This window comes from Protopterus annectens, chromosome 11.part0 (assembly GCF_019279795.1).
Source record: "Protopterus annectens isolate FY-2018-M chromosome 11.part0, PAN1.0, whole genome shotgun sequence".
Lineage (NCBI taxonomy): Eukaryota > Metazoa > Chordata > Ceratodontiformes > Protopteridae > Protopterus > Protopterus annectens.
In genome coordinates this window covers 430,434,876-430,450,292 of record NC_056745.1, presented here as the reverse complement: position 1 = coordinate 430,450,292, position 15,417 = coordinate 430,434,876, and the positions used below count along the sequence as shown (strand labels likewise).

Genomic DNA, 15,417 nt, shown 5'->3' with positions numbered 1-15,417 from the left:
GCCCTTTCACCTAGTCAACAAACAAAAATTAAATGAATATGTGCCTGAGACACTGGCACAGAATAAGTGTTTATAGGGGCTCAGACCTTCTTGGAAGATCAGAGAGTATATGGAGTGTCAGTGGCAGGGAGGCTAGCTGCAACAATCAGACCAACTTAATCGATCACAAATCTTCTTTTGTCAACATCTTTAACTGTTCCTAACTACTCTATTTTCTTTCCTATTGCAGCAAGCATGAAGAAACGAGACATCCTAACACTGTAGCTGGCAGATGAGAAATAGTAATTCCTCAGATTCAGCCATTTTTAAGAGCTGTCACAGAACACTTGGTTATAGGAGGCACAAAGATTACTTTTTGTTTGGTGTAGAACTACTAATAAGTAGGATAAATTAAAAGGTGAGAGAATAGCTAAGAACAGAAGCACTCCATTTATCTGCAGACATAGCTGCACACGTTTGTCCTGCACTTATCAGATATGACATGTCCTTTTAGATAAATGTTATTTACCTGCTACTCTACAATCAAAAATTTAAAAAAGCAATTAAATAAGATGTTTTGAGATGGCGTAGTAGTAAATATTTAAATCTTATACTGTGGTAACATCTTCGGAAGTTATTATTTGTTGTAGTTAGTAAGATCAAACAAATGAATACACAGGTGTGCCTTTACTCTGTCCTGTGGCCATTCATCAGTTTCATGTGCCGTTGGCTCAGTTTGCTTTGTTTTCTTTTTTTCTTAATTCTCTCCCTGTGACTGCATTGTTAGAATTCTTCATCCTCCCCCTGAAGGCATCCAACAAGGTAGAGGACATTCCTGTTGCAAACTACTGCAATTCTCACTGCCTCACCCTGACAGAAAAGGAAAGGTTCATTTTACCTACAACTAATGTATGAAAGGCCAGGGAAAGGGCCATGCTATATAACGTCCCGGAGGACTTTGCCCGCTTATTTTCTGAATGGAACAGGCACCAGAAGGGGGGCCTGAAGCTGAAAGAAACATAGGTCAGTAAGATTTTTTTTTTATGTTGTTTCAGCTAAATGTTAAAAGAAACTTTCTCCTCTGCAAACAGTTCTGTCTCCCTTTCTTACTGTTCTGCTTCCTGTCTATTTTCCTTTCCTGTTTCTTTGCCTTGTTCTCCGTGTCTTTGATATTGTGCATGATAATTTATTTCAAAACTGATTGAATGTCTGGATAGTGCAGTATGACTAAGTCAGCGCTGTTTACATTCCAGGTGTTCGTAGCTCTAAATTATGTTGATATCCTGTATCTGCTTATAGTCTGGCTCTCAGAAGATAGATAGATGACTTTTCCTAATTATCAGCTGTAAAACAGAATGATGTGGAAATCTTAAATATAGCAAGTAAAGCAAGACTTCATACTCTTGCTAAACAAGGACCTTTCAATACAAGTATTAATACTGTATAATATGTGGCCAAGTTTGCATAGTAAGACACTGTCTCTAGTGATTTAAAGACTGTGACCTGGTAATGTTACAAGGGATGGGGGTTTGAGCACCAGATCCAGCACCTGACAAACCAGCTGGGAGGAACTGGCCTGAGTAGCTGATGGCCAACTCTTCTAGATTATAGGGAGTGACTTGGACTGTCTGCGGCAGGTGTAGCCTCTGATACAGACATTAGTTAGCTCTGTATGCCTATGCGCTGGCTGAACGTACATGAAGGCAGCATATTATTAGATGGCAATAAGGACGTAGAATCACTGGTGGGGCGCTGTTCTGTATGCATTGGATATCTGATATGTATCAAAAGTGGAGACGAGGAATAATGTGGGGGAGCCACCAAAGTGGATACCCACAGAAAGGATGTGACAGTACCATAAATTAGGAGGAAATATGATATTTAAGATGCAGCATGTAAACTAAAATCATCACATTAGAACCTTTTAATTGGACAGCTGGTAATATAAGAAGCCTGCATCACTGTGGACGCATCTACCTTTTTGATAGCCACTCATACCGTTTTAGTTTCATTTATACCTTAAAATGAGCACTTACTGTCCTGCCCCATCGAAAATGAGTTTGTACACCATGGTTTACATGGTATATACCTGTCTACACCCTTGACAAAATATACGTTCTCTTTATTAAGAGTTCTCATCAAGACTACTGTATAGCATTCTGGAAATTTGATCTGTATAATTATTTAGATATAATAGTGGCTATTTATAGGAAGAAAACATGTTTTATCCCAGGCAAAGGTTTCATTTCACTCTCCAAGGGACTATGTTACTAAAGTTGGGGATGAAAAATGATATTTGGATGACTCTCCATTAAAATGAGAGGACTGTCAAGGAAATAAAACAAGAAGTATGAGCAAAAAAGAGAGGCTGTCAAGGTTGGTGGAGAATGTTGTTAAAAGGAATAACAGGAAAACAATAGAAAGTGGCAAGAACAAGGGAGGAGTAAAAGAGATAGCAGAGACAAATCGCAGGGTAGATAAGGAGGGTATGGAAAAGAAGGATATCCATAAAGCCTTCAAAGAAACAGACCAATGGCATTTCCCAAGGGAGAGCACATGGCTAATTAACATTAGTCTCTTTCTCCCACAATGTCTCATTAGCATTTAGCATAACTGTGGACACAGCCCACTGTGGTGATTCTATAGCTGTGTGGAATCACTGCAGTAGGCCTGTCAATGAGTGGGTGGCCAGTCATGTTAGGACTTACCACTTACAGCAGCCATTACTGTATCTCAGGGCGTACGTCAAATATTACACCCTCCATTTGGACATCTGAATTAGTAACCCCCCCCCCCACCAACACAAATATAAAAAACATCCACCACCTGAGACTTCCACCAAGTCTCATTTCTTTAGACCTTAACAAAAATGTTAGACTAAGTAGCTTTTCACTCAACTATCTGATTATATCCAGGCACGCAATAGGGAGCCATCTTTCATTTTTTAATCCATTCATTGACGAGTGAAAAAGCTGGTACAGCTGAGTGAAAATTACCACCTTCTTCACTGTTAGATTGTGGAACAGTATAGCTCAGGATGATTGTCCCTTCCTCACTATGGTGTGATTTTAGAGTTGGTATATATATATATATATATATATATATATATATATATATATATATATATATATATATATAATTAGCAGAGGGGGACTGAGTTTGTCAATCATTAGTGGTTTGATCGTTTTCATGGTCGATAATTAGCTGTCAATCATTTCTGGACTGATGGTTAGTCAGGATGAGAAAAGTTTATACACCCATATACATGTATATGTCTCTCTCTCTCTGTATGTATATATATATATATATATATATATATATATATATATATATATATATATATATATATATATATATATTGGAAGAATAAGGTAAAAAATATGTAGCATAATGATTTCTGATGATTATTATTAAAGAAAGTCTAACTCATAAGGTGAGAGTGAGAGGGCAGCAGCAAAAGTAAACCAGCTCCTGTGGTTTATGTCTAACAGAATGGAATCCAGAGCCGGAAAGTTGATAATGTCCCTTTAAAACAATGGTAAGGCTGCAGGTAGTACAATGCATACAGTTATGGAGGCCTTATGTGGAAAATAAAGTCACACTTCTGGGCAGTGTACAGATAAAGGGAACTAGGGTGGTGATAAGAACAGAGATAATGACAAATGCAAACAAGTTAAGAGATCATGACAGCTCATTGGAAAAAGGAGATATAGAATATATGACTTTGGAGTACAGACCACTAAAGTGAAGAGGTTATGGAGTTACACTAAAAAGGCAGGGCTAGTTGGCGAAAAGGACGAATGGCAAACAGATCAAATGGATACAACTTGGGTTATGTAAGAGAAAGTACCTTCTGATGCAGGGGATGTTGGACAGGTGAAGTCAGCTAACTACCAGGTTGAATCGCGGTTTATGGGACATTTAGGGATTTTTGAACAACCTGAGATTCCTGGAGGTACAGGCAAGGATTGGGGAGGGGGAGTGCAATAGCTACTTATATTATTTGTAACATTTCAATAGAATTCAACATAATCACAATGTTCTTCTGTAGCCGTCTGCTTCATTATGGAATGCAACACAACACAACCTTCTCCAGAGGCCATATAATAAGCGATTGGAAGACCTTAATATGTCCAGGCCTAAAAAATAAGGAGACTTTATTGTTGAGTATCTTATGTGAATTCATAATATTATATCAGTACTATTTATCAAAAGTTCAAATATATGGGAACAGGATGACAAAATCTGAAATTAAAAAAGTGAAGAACTCAAAGGAGACACTGCAAATTATTTCACAAAGGAGATTTACATGACTGGAACAACTTCCCTGAAAAATAATGTAGTCAAGAACAATAAAGAATTCAAAACTGTACAGACAAAACAAATGAGATTTTTATGAATCACGGGAAAGCAAATAAGTTGTGAGTTAAATAACAAGCTTTATAGCTTTTTTAGATGTGGAATGGATATAAGACCCCTGCTTTCTTTCAGTACTTGTGTGTTTCTATATTGATATATATATATATATATATATATATATATATATATATATATATATATATATATATATAAATATATATGTAGGGAGAGAGAGAGAGAGAAAGAGATGCACTTAAGGAAAAATACCATGTATGCTGGGTACTGTTGGTCAATGTGTACTTGCAGTTATTTGCAGTCAATCTGCAACATTTTGCATTACTTAAGAAATAGATGGGAATATAATAATTATGCCTAACTTTATGTGTATATTCCCATAAGTAATACTATTTGCAGATGTAAAATATATCTACTGTGCTACTGCTGCTGTTATATTTAAGAATAAACAGGTTTTTATCAATTTAGACTTTAATAATGAAGAAAGGTTTGCTGGAAAAAAAGTCTTTAAAGGACAGCTTGGCATACAAAAGAATGGAAGTACATTGGGCTGTATGAGGCTGTAAGAGATTTAAATGCTGGCAGGGTAAATATTTCGCTAATAAATGTGCTTTCATTACATGCTTTTCTTCTGTCTTTTTTCACATTTCAGTGTGGAACTCCAGCTTTTTGTTTCATATAAAAGCCAAATTAGAGACTGGCAGAATCAGATGAAGGTAAGAAAAAAATGCTGACACCTGTGACAAATTCTGTAACTTACGGTGAATTAATATAATTTTTTCAACCTCCAATGCCTTGCTTTGCGGTTATATTTTCTGTGGTTAGATTGGTTGCTTTAATTCCCCTTTATATTTAGGGTAACTATAATATTCTAATATTCTGTAACTTTTTAACATATTTAATTGTTAACAAAGTAAACGGTTCATTACAGACCACTTTTGGCTTTAAGAGAAAGTGTAAATACTAAATTGTATGGAATATATATATATATATATATATATATATATATATATATATATATATATATCTATATATATATATATATATATATGGTGGGGTCTAGTGTGCAAGTTTATTTTACTATAGGTTTAAGGAACATGTTTTAAATAGAGTTCTCTAATCATACAGTACAAGATACTTCACTTGCTTTGCAAGCTATTTATTCTGTTTCCCTCTACGCTTTTGGTTTGAATTGTTACTTGTCGCCTATTGATCTGATTGGCTGTGACGACTTAGTAAGTTGTCTGTTCAATAGATCCTTAAATCATTTCTGTAGGGTTTTGTGAATGGAGTGTCTCATAATTGTTTTCCACTGGAGTTCTCAGGTATGTTCAGTCATTTTTTTAGTAATGTACATTTTTATGTATTTAGCAGTGTAGTGAGATTCATGTTACAATTTGTTAGTTTTATAGTTTAGTAAGTTAAATAACCCAAAACGGAAAATGTGAGAGTTCTGAACTGAATGATGAACAAATCTTCTTTTATTGATAAATCCACTAGTAAGAACTTTTGTTCATTATTATATACTGATATCTGACATTGTAAAGCATGAAATATGAAAAATATATACATATTAAAACCATTAGAAAAATGACAATACAAAATGAATAAACAGTAATCTGAACATTAATGCTGTAAAGGTCTGTTTTTGTGTGTGTGTGTGTGTGTGTGTGTGTGTGTGTGTGTGTGTGTGTGTGTGTGAAACTCATGTTATATTCACACTCTCATTGAATCCAGGTGACATTGTTGCATTAAACAAAAAACTGCAACTCATATTCCTTTACATCTAAATGATCTGTTAACTTCCCCAGTATTACGATGAATACAATTGTTGCCCTCTCTCAAGATCAGAGTGTCATATGCACTCCTATTATTTCTCACCTCCCTGCTAATTATTTCAATGACGAAGAGTGGATAACTTCTCTTCTACCTTCAGTCTACTTGAATGAACAAACATCTTCTTGATTGCATTCTTTGAGTGTAACATGCAAGTTAATTGTTCCTGTTTACTACTTCCCAGCTGAAACTAATTAGTAACACTGGAGCAGCAGCATCCTTTTCTTTTTTTTGAAATTTTTTTTTTATTTTTTCAAATACATTTGAATGAATTCCACAGTATTTATACATAACATCTTAAACTATGTTCATTATTTACATTAGCCTGACACTATAACTGATCTTGATGTATACAGTTAGTTTATAAGTATGTCCAATCCATTATCAGAGTGTCTGATCAATTATTGTACAGTGTCAATCAACGATAAGACTTTCCCCCAAGGGTTGTTGATAAATGGCTTTGGATAAATTCTTAGTTCTTTCATTTTAATTTCCAGTAAGGTTGTAGGCTGTAGAAATCTTCCAAAGCTGGTATTGTGTTTGTATTCCATCTTCTTGTTATACACTTCCTTGAAATTGCAAGTATAGTCCATACTAGATACGTTTGACCTATTCAAATGAGGACCTTCATTCAGATTTAATAATACAAGAGCTTTAGTTAAATAAAATGATTCATTAAATAAAGCTTGCAGAAAGTTAACACCATTCCAAAATGGCTTAATTTTAACACAATCAAAGAAAATGTGGTTCTAATCTGCATTGTGTACTTGCTCACATCTCCAACATATTCCTTTTATGGAAGAAATCATTTTACTGATTCTGTCTGGGGTTAAGAATGCTCTGTGCAAGCATTTCCAATTAAAAACTTTCCAGTATTGTGTAAAGGATGTATATTTTATCGATAATAAGATATTTGTTACAGCATCCTTTTCTGTTCTTCACCAGTCTAATGAAATCCTTATTTGCTTCTAGGTGAAACCATTTACTGGTGGAGTCAGCAATAAAAGTTGATTTATTTATCACCCATTTCAGGAGTCCTGTATTTTCCTTTGTTGGTTGTTTGGATTATTTTATTTAATTGCACCAAAGGGTGTACTTATAGCTTTGAGCCTTCACTTTTTCTTGAAATTATTTTATTTTTTACTCTATACACTTTGTCTGGTTTCAGCTCAGATGACCCTTTGCTCACAGGTATGATACAGTACCATGTAGTGAATATAATTGATATAATACATCTATGCAAAGACCTTCTGGTGCCACAGATGCTTCTCACACTTTCAAATTCTCCTCGGAATAATTTTCATATCACCAGTTCCTCTGTTTTCATAGGCTGCCATCATACAGATGTGCAATAGAAAATTCTATAAACTAATAAAAAAATAAAAACAATGAACCAAACAAAACCACAGTGGTTGCTTAAGCTTTCGTTCCTGTTTAATGTATCGGAACTTCTTCAGAATGAATCAAATTACAAGGGACCAGATTAAAATACTGTAGAATAGAATCATAAATATTACATAGCTTGAAATAGCCAATCAATAACAGTCAACTAATTAGTGATGCAAACATCATCAGTACAGTGACTTGAGTATGCAACTTTATGAATACATGACACCATCATTATACTCCAGTCTAACTGCATTCCTTCCTACCATAGACTAAACATTATGCAAGGGCAAAGCTTGTAAACAAAACTACATTTTAAAAGACAGTGAGTCGAACCAATAAATGCACTATAGTTTTAACTAAAATAAGAAAAGTGAACCCAACACAAAAACCAGAGACTGTCTCTATAATACATAAGTTACAGTATAAACTTTACCTATACCATTTTAAGGCACATTTAAGATTAGAGGATTCATTGAGACCAGGAAAAAATTCAGCATTTAATCTCAATTGCCACTTTAGTTCTTGAACCTGGAGTTTACAATCAGCATCCCCCAAAAAATCTTTAACCTGTTTCAAAATGAAAAACTTAAACTGAGAAAAATTCATAGAGGAAGAACTGTGTTTACCAAGAGCATTGGAAAGATCCTTATTTCTTTTTTTTTGCTAAATATTTTTTTTTTTTGTTTGTAGACAAATTATGATACAGTAAATTTAAATTACAATTCAAAATAAAAGAAAATAGTTAATAACTATAACAATATGTACAATATTTACAGGTGGTCCAATGAAAAGGATTAACCAATAAGGTTATAAATAGGAATAATCTCATAGAACTAGTATAACCTTTACTGGCATATATTCACATAAGTCCATCTTAGTTTATGACATTTCAATTTCATGTAGAAGAAATTCTATCCTTTTGTAATGTGTCTATAAGTATTAAGATTTTATTCCAAGAATTGTCTGTCCAACGTCTGGGAAAAATTCTTTCTTCTTTGACTTTTATTTCTTTTTGTGCAGATTCCTTTAATAAAGATATGAAGTCTTCATAACTTGGAGGGACAGTGGATTTCCATTTTCTTGTTATACATTTTCTGGCTACAGCCAGAATAGACCATAAAATATATTGATCACTTTTACTCAAAGTTACTGAGTCATCTACATTCAAAAAAATTAAAGATTTTGTTAGAACAAATTTATCATTATAAATGGCTTGAAGAAATCTATTAATATCTTCCCAGAATTTTTTAATGCAATCATAAAATATATGTATCCAATCTGCTTCGCAGTTTACAGTACATCTCCAGCATGTGGGCTTTTGGGCAGGGTCAAATTTGGCTATTTTATATGGTGTATAAAAGGCTCTATGTAAAAATTTCCATGTGAAGATTTTCCATATCTGGAAGTTTGATGTTAGCTTAACTGACAACAAAAGGTCATTCATACCTTCAGATGATAGATTTATTGTCAAGCCCTTTGTTAAAATGTTCACAACATTTTGACCTATTTTGGTTTTATACACTATTAAAATTTTGTATAATTTAGATATAGAAATTAGCTTATTATGATTTCCATAAATCAATTCTTGCATATATTTTATGAACTTAGGTATAGTATTAAAGTTTGAATCATTAATAATTCTACATAAATCACTTGCATATTGTAGTATTTTTTGAAGTTCTGTTCTGTCTATTTCAAATATACTAAACTCATTTATTACTTGTTGGGTGGTTAAAGTACTGTGATTATTTAAGCATTGAAACCAGTAAATAAAGTTTTTGGATTCCCAATTAATGAGTATTTTTTCTTGGATTTTTTCTTTTAAATTATTTGATGTTTTAAATGGTATTAAGAGTTCGAACCATAATTTTATGTCTGGATTTGTAATTATAAATTTTCTAAATAGATTATAAATATTATTCAGATATGATAAATTAGTGGGCTGTGTTGTTTTATTTTGTAAGCTATGACATAGTACATGCCAAAATATGTTATTATGATTCTCCAAATCCATATTTTTTAATATTTTGTTTTCATTTAAGAAGAAAGTTAAATGTAAAATTTTCCATGCGGATGAATAATTTGGATTTACCCAATTTAGTATAAGTTTAATGATGGAAGCTTTAATATACGTTTCTATGTCTGGAAATTTAATTCCTCCCAAGTCCCAGGGTCTAATATGATGTGAGAAAGCAATTCTATTCTTTTTTGGATACCAAAGAAAATCCAATAAAAGTTTCTGTATTGTCTTTATAACTTTTTTATCTGGTAAAATAGGGATTGCTAATGCTATATAGTTTATTTGTGGTAGTAGTATCATTTTTATTAACTGTAACCTATCTTCCAAGTTTAACATTAATTTATTCCAGCTATTAACTTGTTTTTGAATTAAATTTTGGATTTTATTATAATTTAAGGTCATGGTAGTATCTATGTTCTCAGATATAAGAATTCCTAGATATTCTAGTGAAGAAACCTTTTCTCCAATTATTTGATATTTATTCAGATGCAAGTCATCTATTTTATTTAGGAGTATATGTTTTGATTTGGATTTATTGAAACAAAGACCTGAAATGGAAAAAAAAAATCTTCTACTTGTTTCTCTAATTCTTGCATGGACTCTTCATTCGGTCTTAAAGTCAGCAATATATCGTCAGCAAATAACATGATTTTAGAATTAAATTTATTGTGAAAGTTAATTCCTTCTATTTTTAGATCACTTCGTATTGCAGACACAAATAATTCTATCGCCAGGGCAAACAGTATGGGAGACATAGGGCAACCTTGCTTAGAGCCTTTAGTTATTTTGAAAGCTTTCGAGGTAAATGGGCCTAATTTTACATAAGCCAGGTTATCTTTATATATATTCTTTATTAAATTTATAAAGTTTAATGGGAATTCAAAAAGTTCCAAGATTTTAAATAGATACTTCCAGCTTACCGAATCAAATGCTTTCTCTATATCTAATGTGATTATAAGAGCTTCTGAATTGTCTCTGTTCAAAGCTTCTATAATGGTTAAAATTCTCTGAATATTGTCAAATGTGTGTCTTCCAAATATAAAGCCTGTTTGGTCTTCATTTATGACTTTAGTCAGGGATTTCTTAATTCTATTTACTCAGATAGACATAAAGATTTTATAATCATTATTAAGCAGAAAGATAGGTCTATATGAGCTACATTGGGATGGATCGCTTTTATCTTTTTTATAGGGGTAACTAGTGAATATTTCCAGGATGGTGGAGTAATCATTTGAGTTTGAATATCATTTAGCATGTTATGAAGTAGAGAAATTGCTGAATTTGGAAGAATTTTATATAATTCCATTATTATTCCATCCATTCCTGGTGATTTGTTGTTTTTACTTACTTTAATTATATCTTTTATTTCTTTTATGGAGATATGCTTGTCCATTTCTACTTTTAATTGGTCAGGTAGTTTTTTTATTAAGGAACTATTAAGTTTCCGATCTGAAAATGAAATATTATTATCATTATTTCCATAATGCTTAGTATAATAGAACTTAAAAGCTTCAAGAATATCATTCACATCAGATACCTTTTTTTTTCCTTTTTCCTTCATGTATTATATTTATGATGTTATTTTCTAAGTTCTGCTTTTTAATTCTCATTGCTAGATTATGTAAGTGTTTTGGAGAAGTTGAAATTGAAGCAAATTTTAGTTTTTCCAAAGCTAGATTTGTTTTATGAGTGAGGAATTCATTGTATTTTTTATTTAAATCTGTAATTTCTTTTTTTTTTTCCTGAGAATCTATTACATCATAAGAACTTGTATTTATTTCTGTTATTCGTTTTTGTATGTTGTGTAATTCAGATTCCCATTCCTTTGTTTTATTTTTAAACCATCCTATAATCTTGCCATACAAAAAAGCCTTAAGTGTATCCCAAGTTATTATATTATTTGTATCATTAATAGGATTTGTTTCTAAGAAATATTTGATTTCTGAATCTAGCCAAGGTTTAAACTCTTTTAATTTAAGGATGTAAGCTGGTATTCTAGTTATAGTGTTTAATCTTTTGAAATCAATTTGTACTTTAAGAATTAAGGCATTATGGAATGAGAGGGGACATGGAATAATAGAACATTTTGTTATCCTACTGTTTAAATCAGAGGAGATCAATATTTTATCTATTCTTGTTTTAGTATTAAATCGATAATCGCTATGTGTGTAACTTAATGAGTTAGAATCTTTAAAATTAAATGTATCTATTATATTTAAGCTTTCTAACCATCTCTTGAAATATTTACTTACGGGTGTGAGACGTAACTTTCTTTTATTAGTTGTTTCAGAGTTATCTAGAATACAATTGAAATCTCCCCCCATTATTATTATACCTTTATTTACTTTGTTAATTAATTCTATGTGTTTTTTAACCGTAGACAATCCTATTCCAGGAATCCAGTAAATATTTATTAAAGTCCAAATTCTATTTTGATATTTTATTATTACAATTGATATTAACCCTTCTTTATCTTCGTCTTTGTAAATGATCTGAGGAATAACCACGCTTTTTTTCCATAAAATTATAACTCCTCTTGTTTTTTTTTTTGTAAAGGGAGTGAGAAAGAATTAGATATTCACTAGGTTTCCATGTGAAATTATCATCTCTTTTAAAATGAGATTCTTGTATAAATATGATTTGTGCTTTTTGTAATTTCAAATATCTTAGAAAATTTGACCTTTTTATAGAATTATTTAAACCATTAATATTTATAGATAATAAAGTTGTGTCTGTCATTTTTTTAAGTATTTATTTGTACTTTTGGATTGTTTGTTCTTGAAATTTTGTTTTACCTTGGAAGTTAATGTGTTTTGAGTATTAGATTTATCCTTTCTTTTAAAAGTTATTTTGAAATGAATATATTTATTTCTATTTATGCTTAAAAAAGTTTCAAATTGGACCACTGAAAAATGAAAAAGCTGAAAAACATTGCATTAACATATTTTAAATAAACAATTAATGATTTTACCATTCTAAATCCCAAACATGAAGTGTCTAGCACCTCAAATCTGTTTGGACTTAAAAGTTCAAACAGATTTACCCTCAATAATAATAGCTGCATTAATGAGGAAATGTTGCTTTAAATTGAGCTCCTCAAAAAAAATGAAAACTAAAACCAGAGAACAAGATACACTTATTATGTAAATAACATATATGCCTAGTCTGTGAAGTTTTGTTCATTACTAATTAGATTCTAAAATGAGATATTATTTCAAATTGCAAACAATTTTAAATAAGACATTTGTTAATTACTTTAACAATATATTAGATGTTCATTTTTCATTAATATTATGAAATTTTTGCAAATTACCAATTGTAGATAATATAGTAGCAAATGTCAGATCATTAATGTTCATTAGTGATATTTAACATTGTTATTAATAATAAAAATAAGTAGAGTGAGTATGATAGATAGATACTGTTTAAAATAAAAGAGATTTTTTTTATATATTTTTAGATCTATATAAGGTATTACATCAGCATAGTGAAGTTAATTGACATATAGCTAACCACTTATCAAAACCAATTAAAGTCCTTACAGATAATAATATTCATTTATAAGATTTAATATAATAACAGTTAGAATTAAAGCAATATTTATAGTGCTTTACATTAAAGCATTTACTCATTCTTCAGTTAATGTCAGTTTTATAACTCTGATAGTTCCACAATCTAAAATTAATAAAATGTGTAAAAGATTTCACTCCTAAATTACTTATATGTGATCTTTTGTAGTTCTGTTATTAGTACGTTATTATTCATAAGATTTTCTCTATTAAGTTCAATTTAAAGATCATACATATCAGATATTGTCTTCTGCTTATCACAAATGTAGTGAGCGTCTGGTAACTAGTAAAAGGTCTCTACTTATATGTTAAAACTATAAAACAGAAAGGAGAAAGGTCAAAATTAGAATTATACTTGCAAAGGAAATCTACCTTGATAATGGTGCAATAGCACTCTTGTCCCATAACTAATCATTTATAATAAACATTTTATGTATAGTACTTCTTTTATACAATAACAAGTATGATAAAGCAATCTTTGGATAAATGAAAGTTTAATTCCCAGTAAGCTGACACTCAGGGTCTTTTTTTTTTTTTTTTTTTTTTTTTTACTTTTTCTTCACCTTCCCTTTTCCTTCCCTCTTCTTCCATTTCTATGTAACTTAATAACTATAAGTAACTTATCAAACACAGTGTCGGTTAGATGTGTTCACAGATCGCATGTATTATACTTTTACCAGACACTCACCCATTAAGAAACAACAGTATTTAAACGATTCACTATCTTTCTTGTTATAATAGCGCTGTCTTCAAAGCAGATCTAGCGCTATACTTGCAAGAGATATTAGCTAAGATTGATAATAAACCATAACATTTTTAAGAAAATACGAAAGAATATTTATGAAGTGTGAAAATAATTGAAGCAAACGCTTCCTTTACTGTAATCAAAACAGCGGTTTTAAGGAAAGAACTCTGCGATAGTGCGTGTTTACACGCCATCTTGTGATCAGTAACTTAAATTGCATCTAAACATGCTAGGATATATTGCATGTTTATGAATGTGGACGGTGAACAACTTTTCAGAAAAAAAAAACTGAAAAAGCCGAACAGAAGGCTCATGAATACTGTCCACCCTCAGATAATACATGAATGTTCTAGTTGCTTCCCAAAATGTTCACGAGTGGTTCCATTTTATAATATTTTCATTAATATACTTTACATTAATTCAAATTAACAAATTGTAAATGTGTACCTCTAAGCTACATAAAAGCATTCACCAAGAACAACAATATTTATTCAGGCAATGATAGCGCACTATTTTAGTAACCAAATACTTGTATAGGGAAGAAACAGCAGTGCCAAAGAGGAAAACTCTGCAATAGTGTGCATCCACACGCCATCCTCTGGCCAGTAACTTAAATTACATCTATGTACAGTTAAATATATCATGTGCTATGTATGAAGCGGTGAACAACTTTTTAGATAAGGAAACTAAAAATAACTGAGCAGAAGGCTCGTGGATGTTTTTTTTTTTTTTTACTTTCAAATAATACAGTAATATACTGAATGCATCTAAAATGTTCATGAGTGATTCTATTGTATAACATTTTTATCACAATACTCTACATCAAATTAAATCAATGAATTTTGAATGCGCACTTTTGAATAAATTATTATTTTGCACTGTTCTAGTAACCAAATACTTGTACAGAGAAGAAACAGCAGTGTTAAAGAGGAAGACTCTGCAATAGTGTGTATTTACACGCCATCTTCTGGCCAGTAACTTAAATTACATCTATGTACAGTTAAATATATCACGTGCTATGTGTGAAGTGGTGAATAACTTTTTAGATAAGGAAACTAAAAATAACTGAGCAGAAGGCTCGTGGATTTTTTTTACTTCCAAATAATACAGTAATATACTGAATACATCTAAAATGTTCATGAGTGATTCTATTGTACAACATTTTTATCACAATAATCTACATCAAATCAAATCAATGAATTTTGAATGTACACTTTTGAATAAATTATTATTTTGCACTGTTCTAGTAACCAAATACCTGTATAGAAAAGAAACAGCAGTGCCAAAGAGGAAAACCCTGCAATAGTGTGTATCCACACGCCCCCCCCGGCTAGCAACCCAAACCACATCTATGTACAGTTAAACATGTCACGTGCCATGTATGAAGCGGTGAACAACCTTTTAGATAAGGAAACCAAAAACAACTGAGCAGAAGGCTCGTGGATGTTTTTTTTTACATTCAAATAATACAGTAATATACTGAATATATCTAAAATGTTCATGAG

General features: G+C 31.4%; 1 protein-coding gene across 4 annotated transcripts in view; it reads left to right on the top strand.

Annotated features, from left to right (window-relative positions):
* Nucleotides 1–234: 234 nt before the first annotated feature.
* LOC122815438 overlaps nucleotides 235–15,417 on the top strand; it is a 243,515-nt gene continuing 228,332 nt past the window's right edge. For 3 of the 4 annotated variants that reach the window (XM_044087929.1, XM_044087928.1, XM_044087926.1), the window contains exons 1-3: nucleotides 235–397; nucleotides 767–1,002; nucleotides 5,006–5,069. In XM_044087929.1, coding sequence (XP_043943864.1) covers nucleotides 5,064–5,069 — 6 coding nt within the window. In that variant the 5' untranslated portion in view covers nucleotides 235–397; nucleotides 767–1,002; nucleotides 5,006–5,063. Of the gene's footprint in view, nucleotides 398–589; nucleotides 1,003–5,005; nucleotides 5,070–15,417 lie in introns of those variants that run through there. The other variant, XM_044087927.1, reaches the window with a different exon arrangement.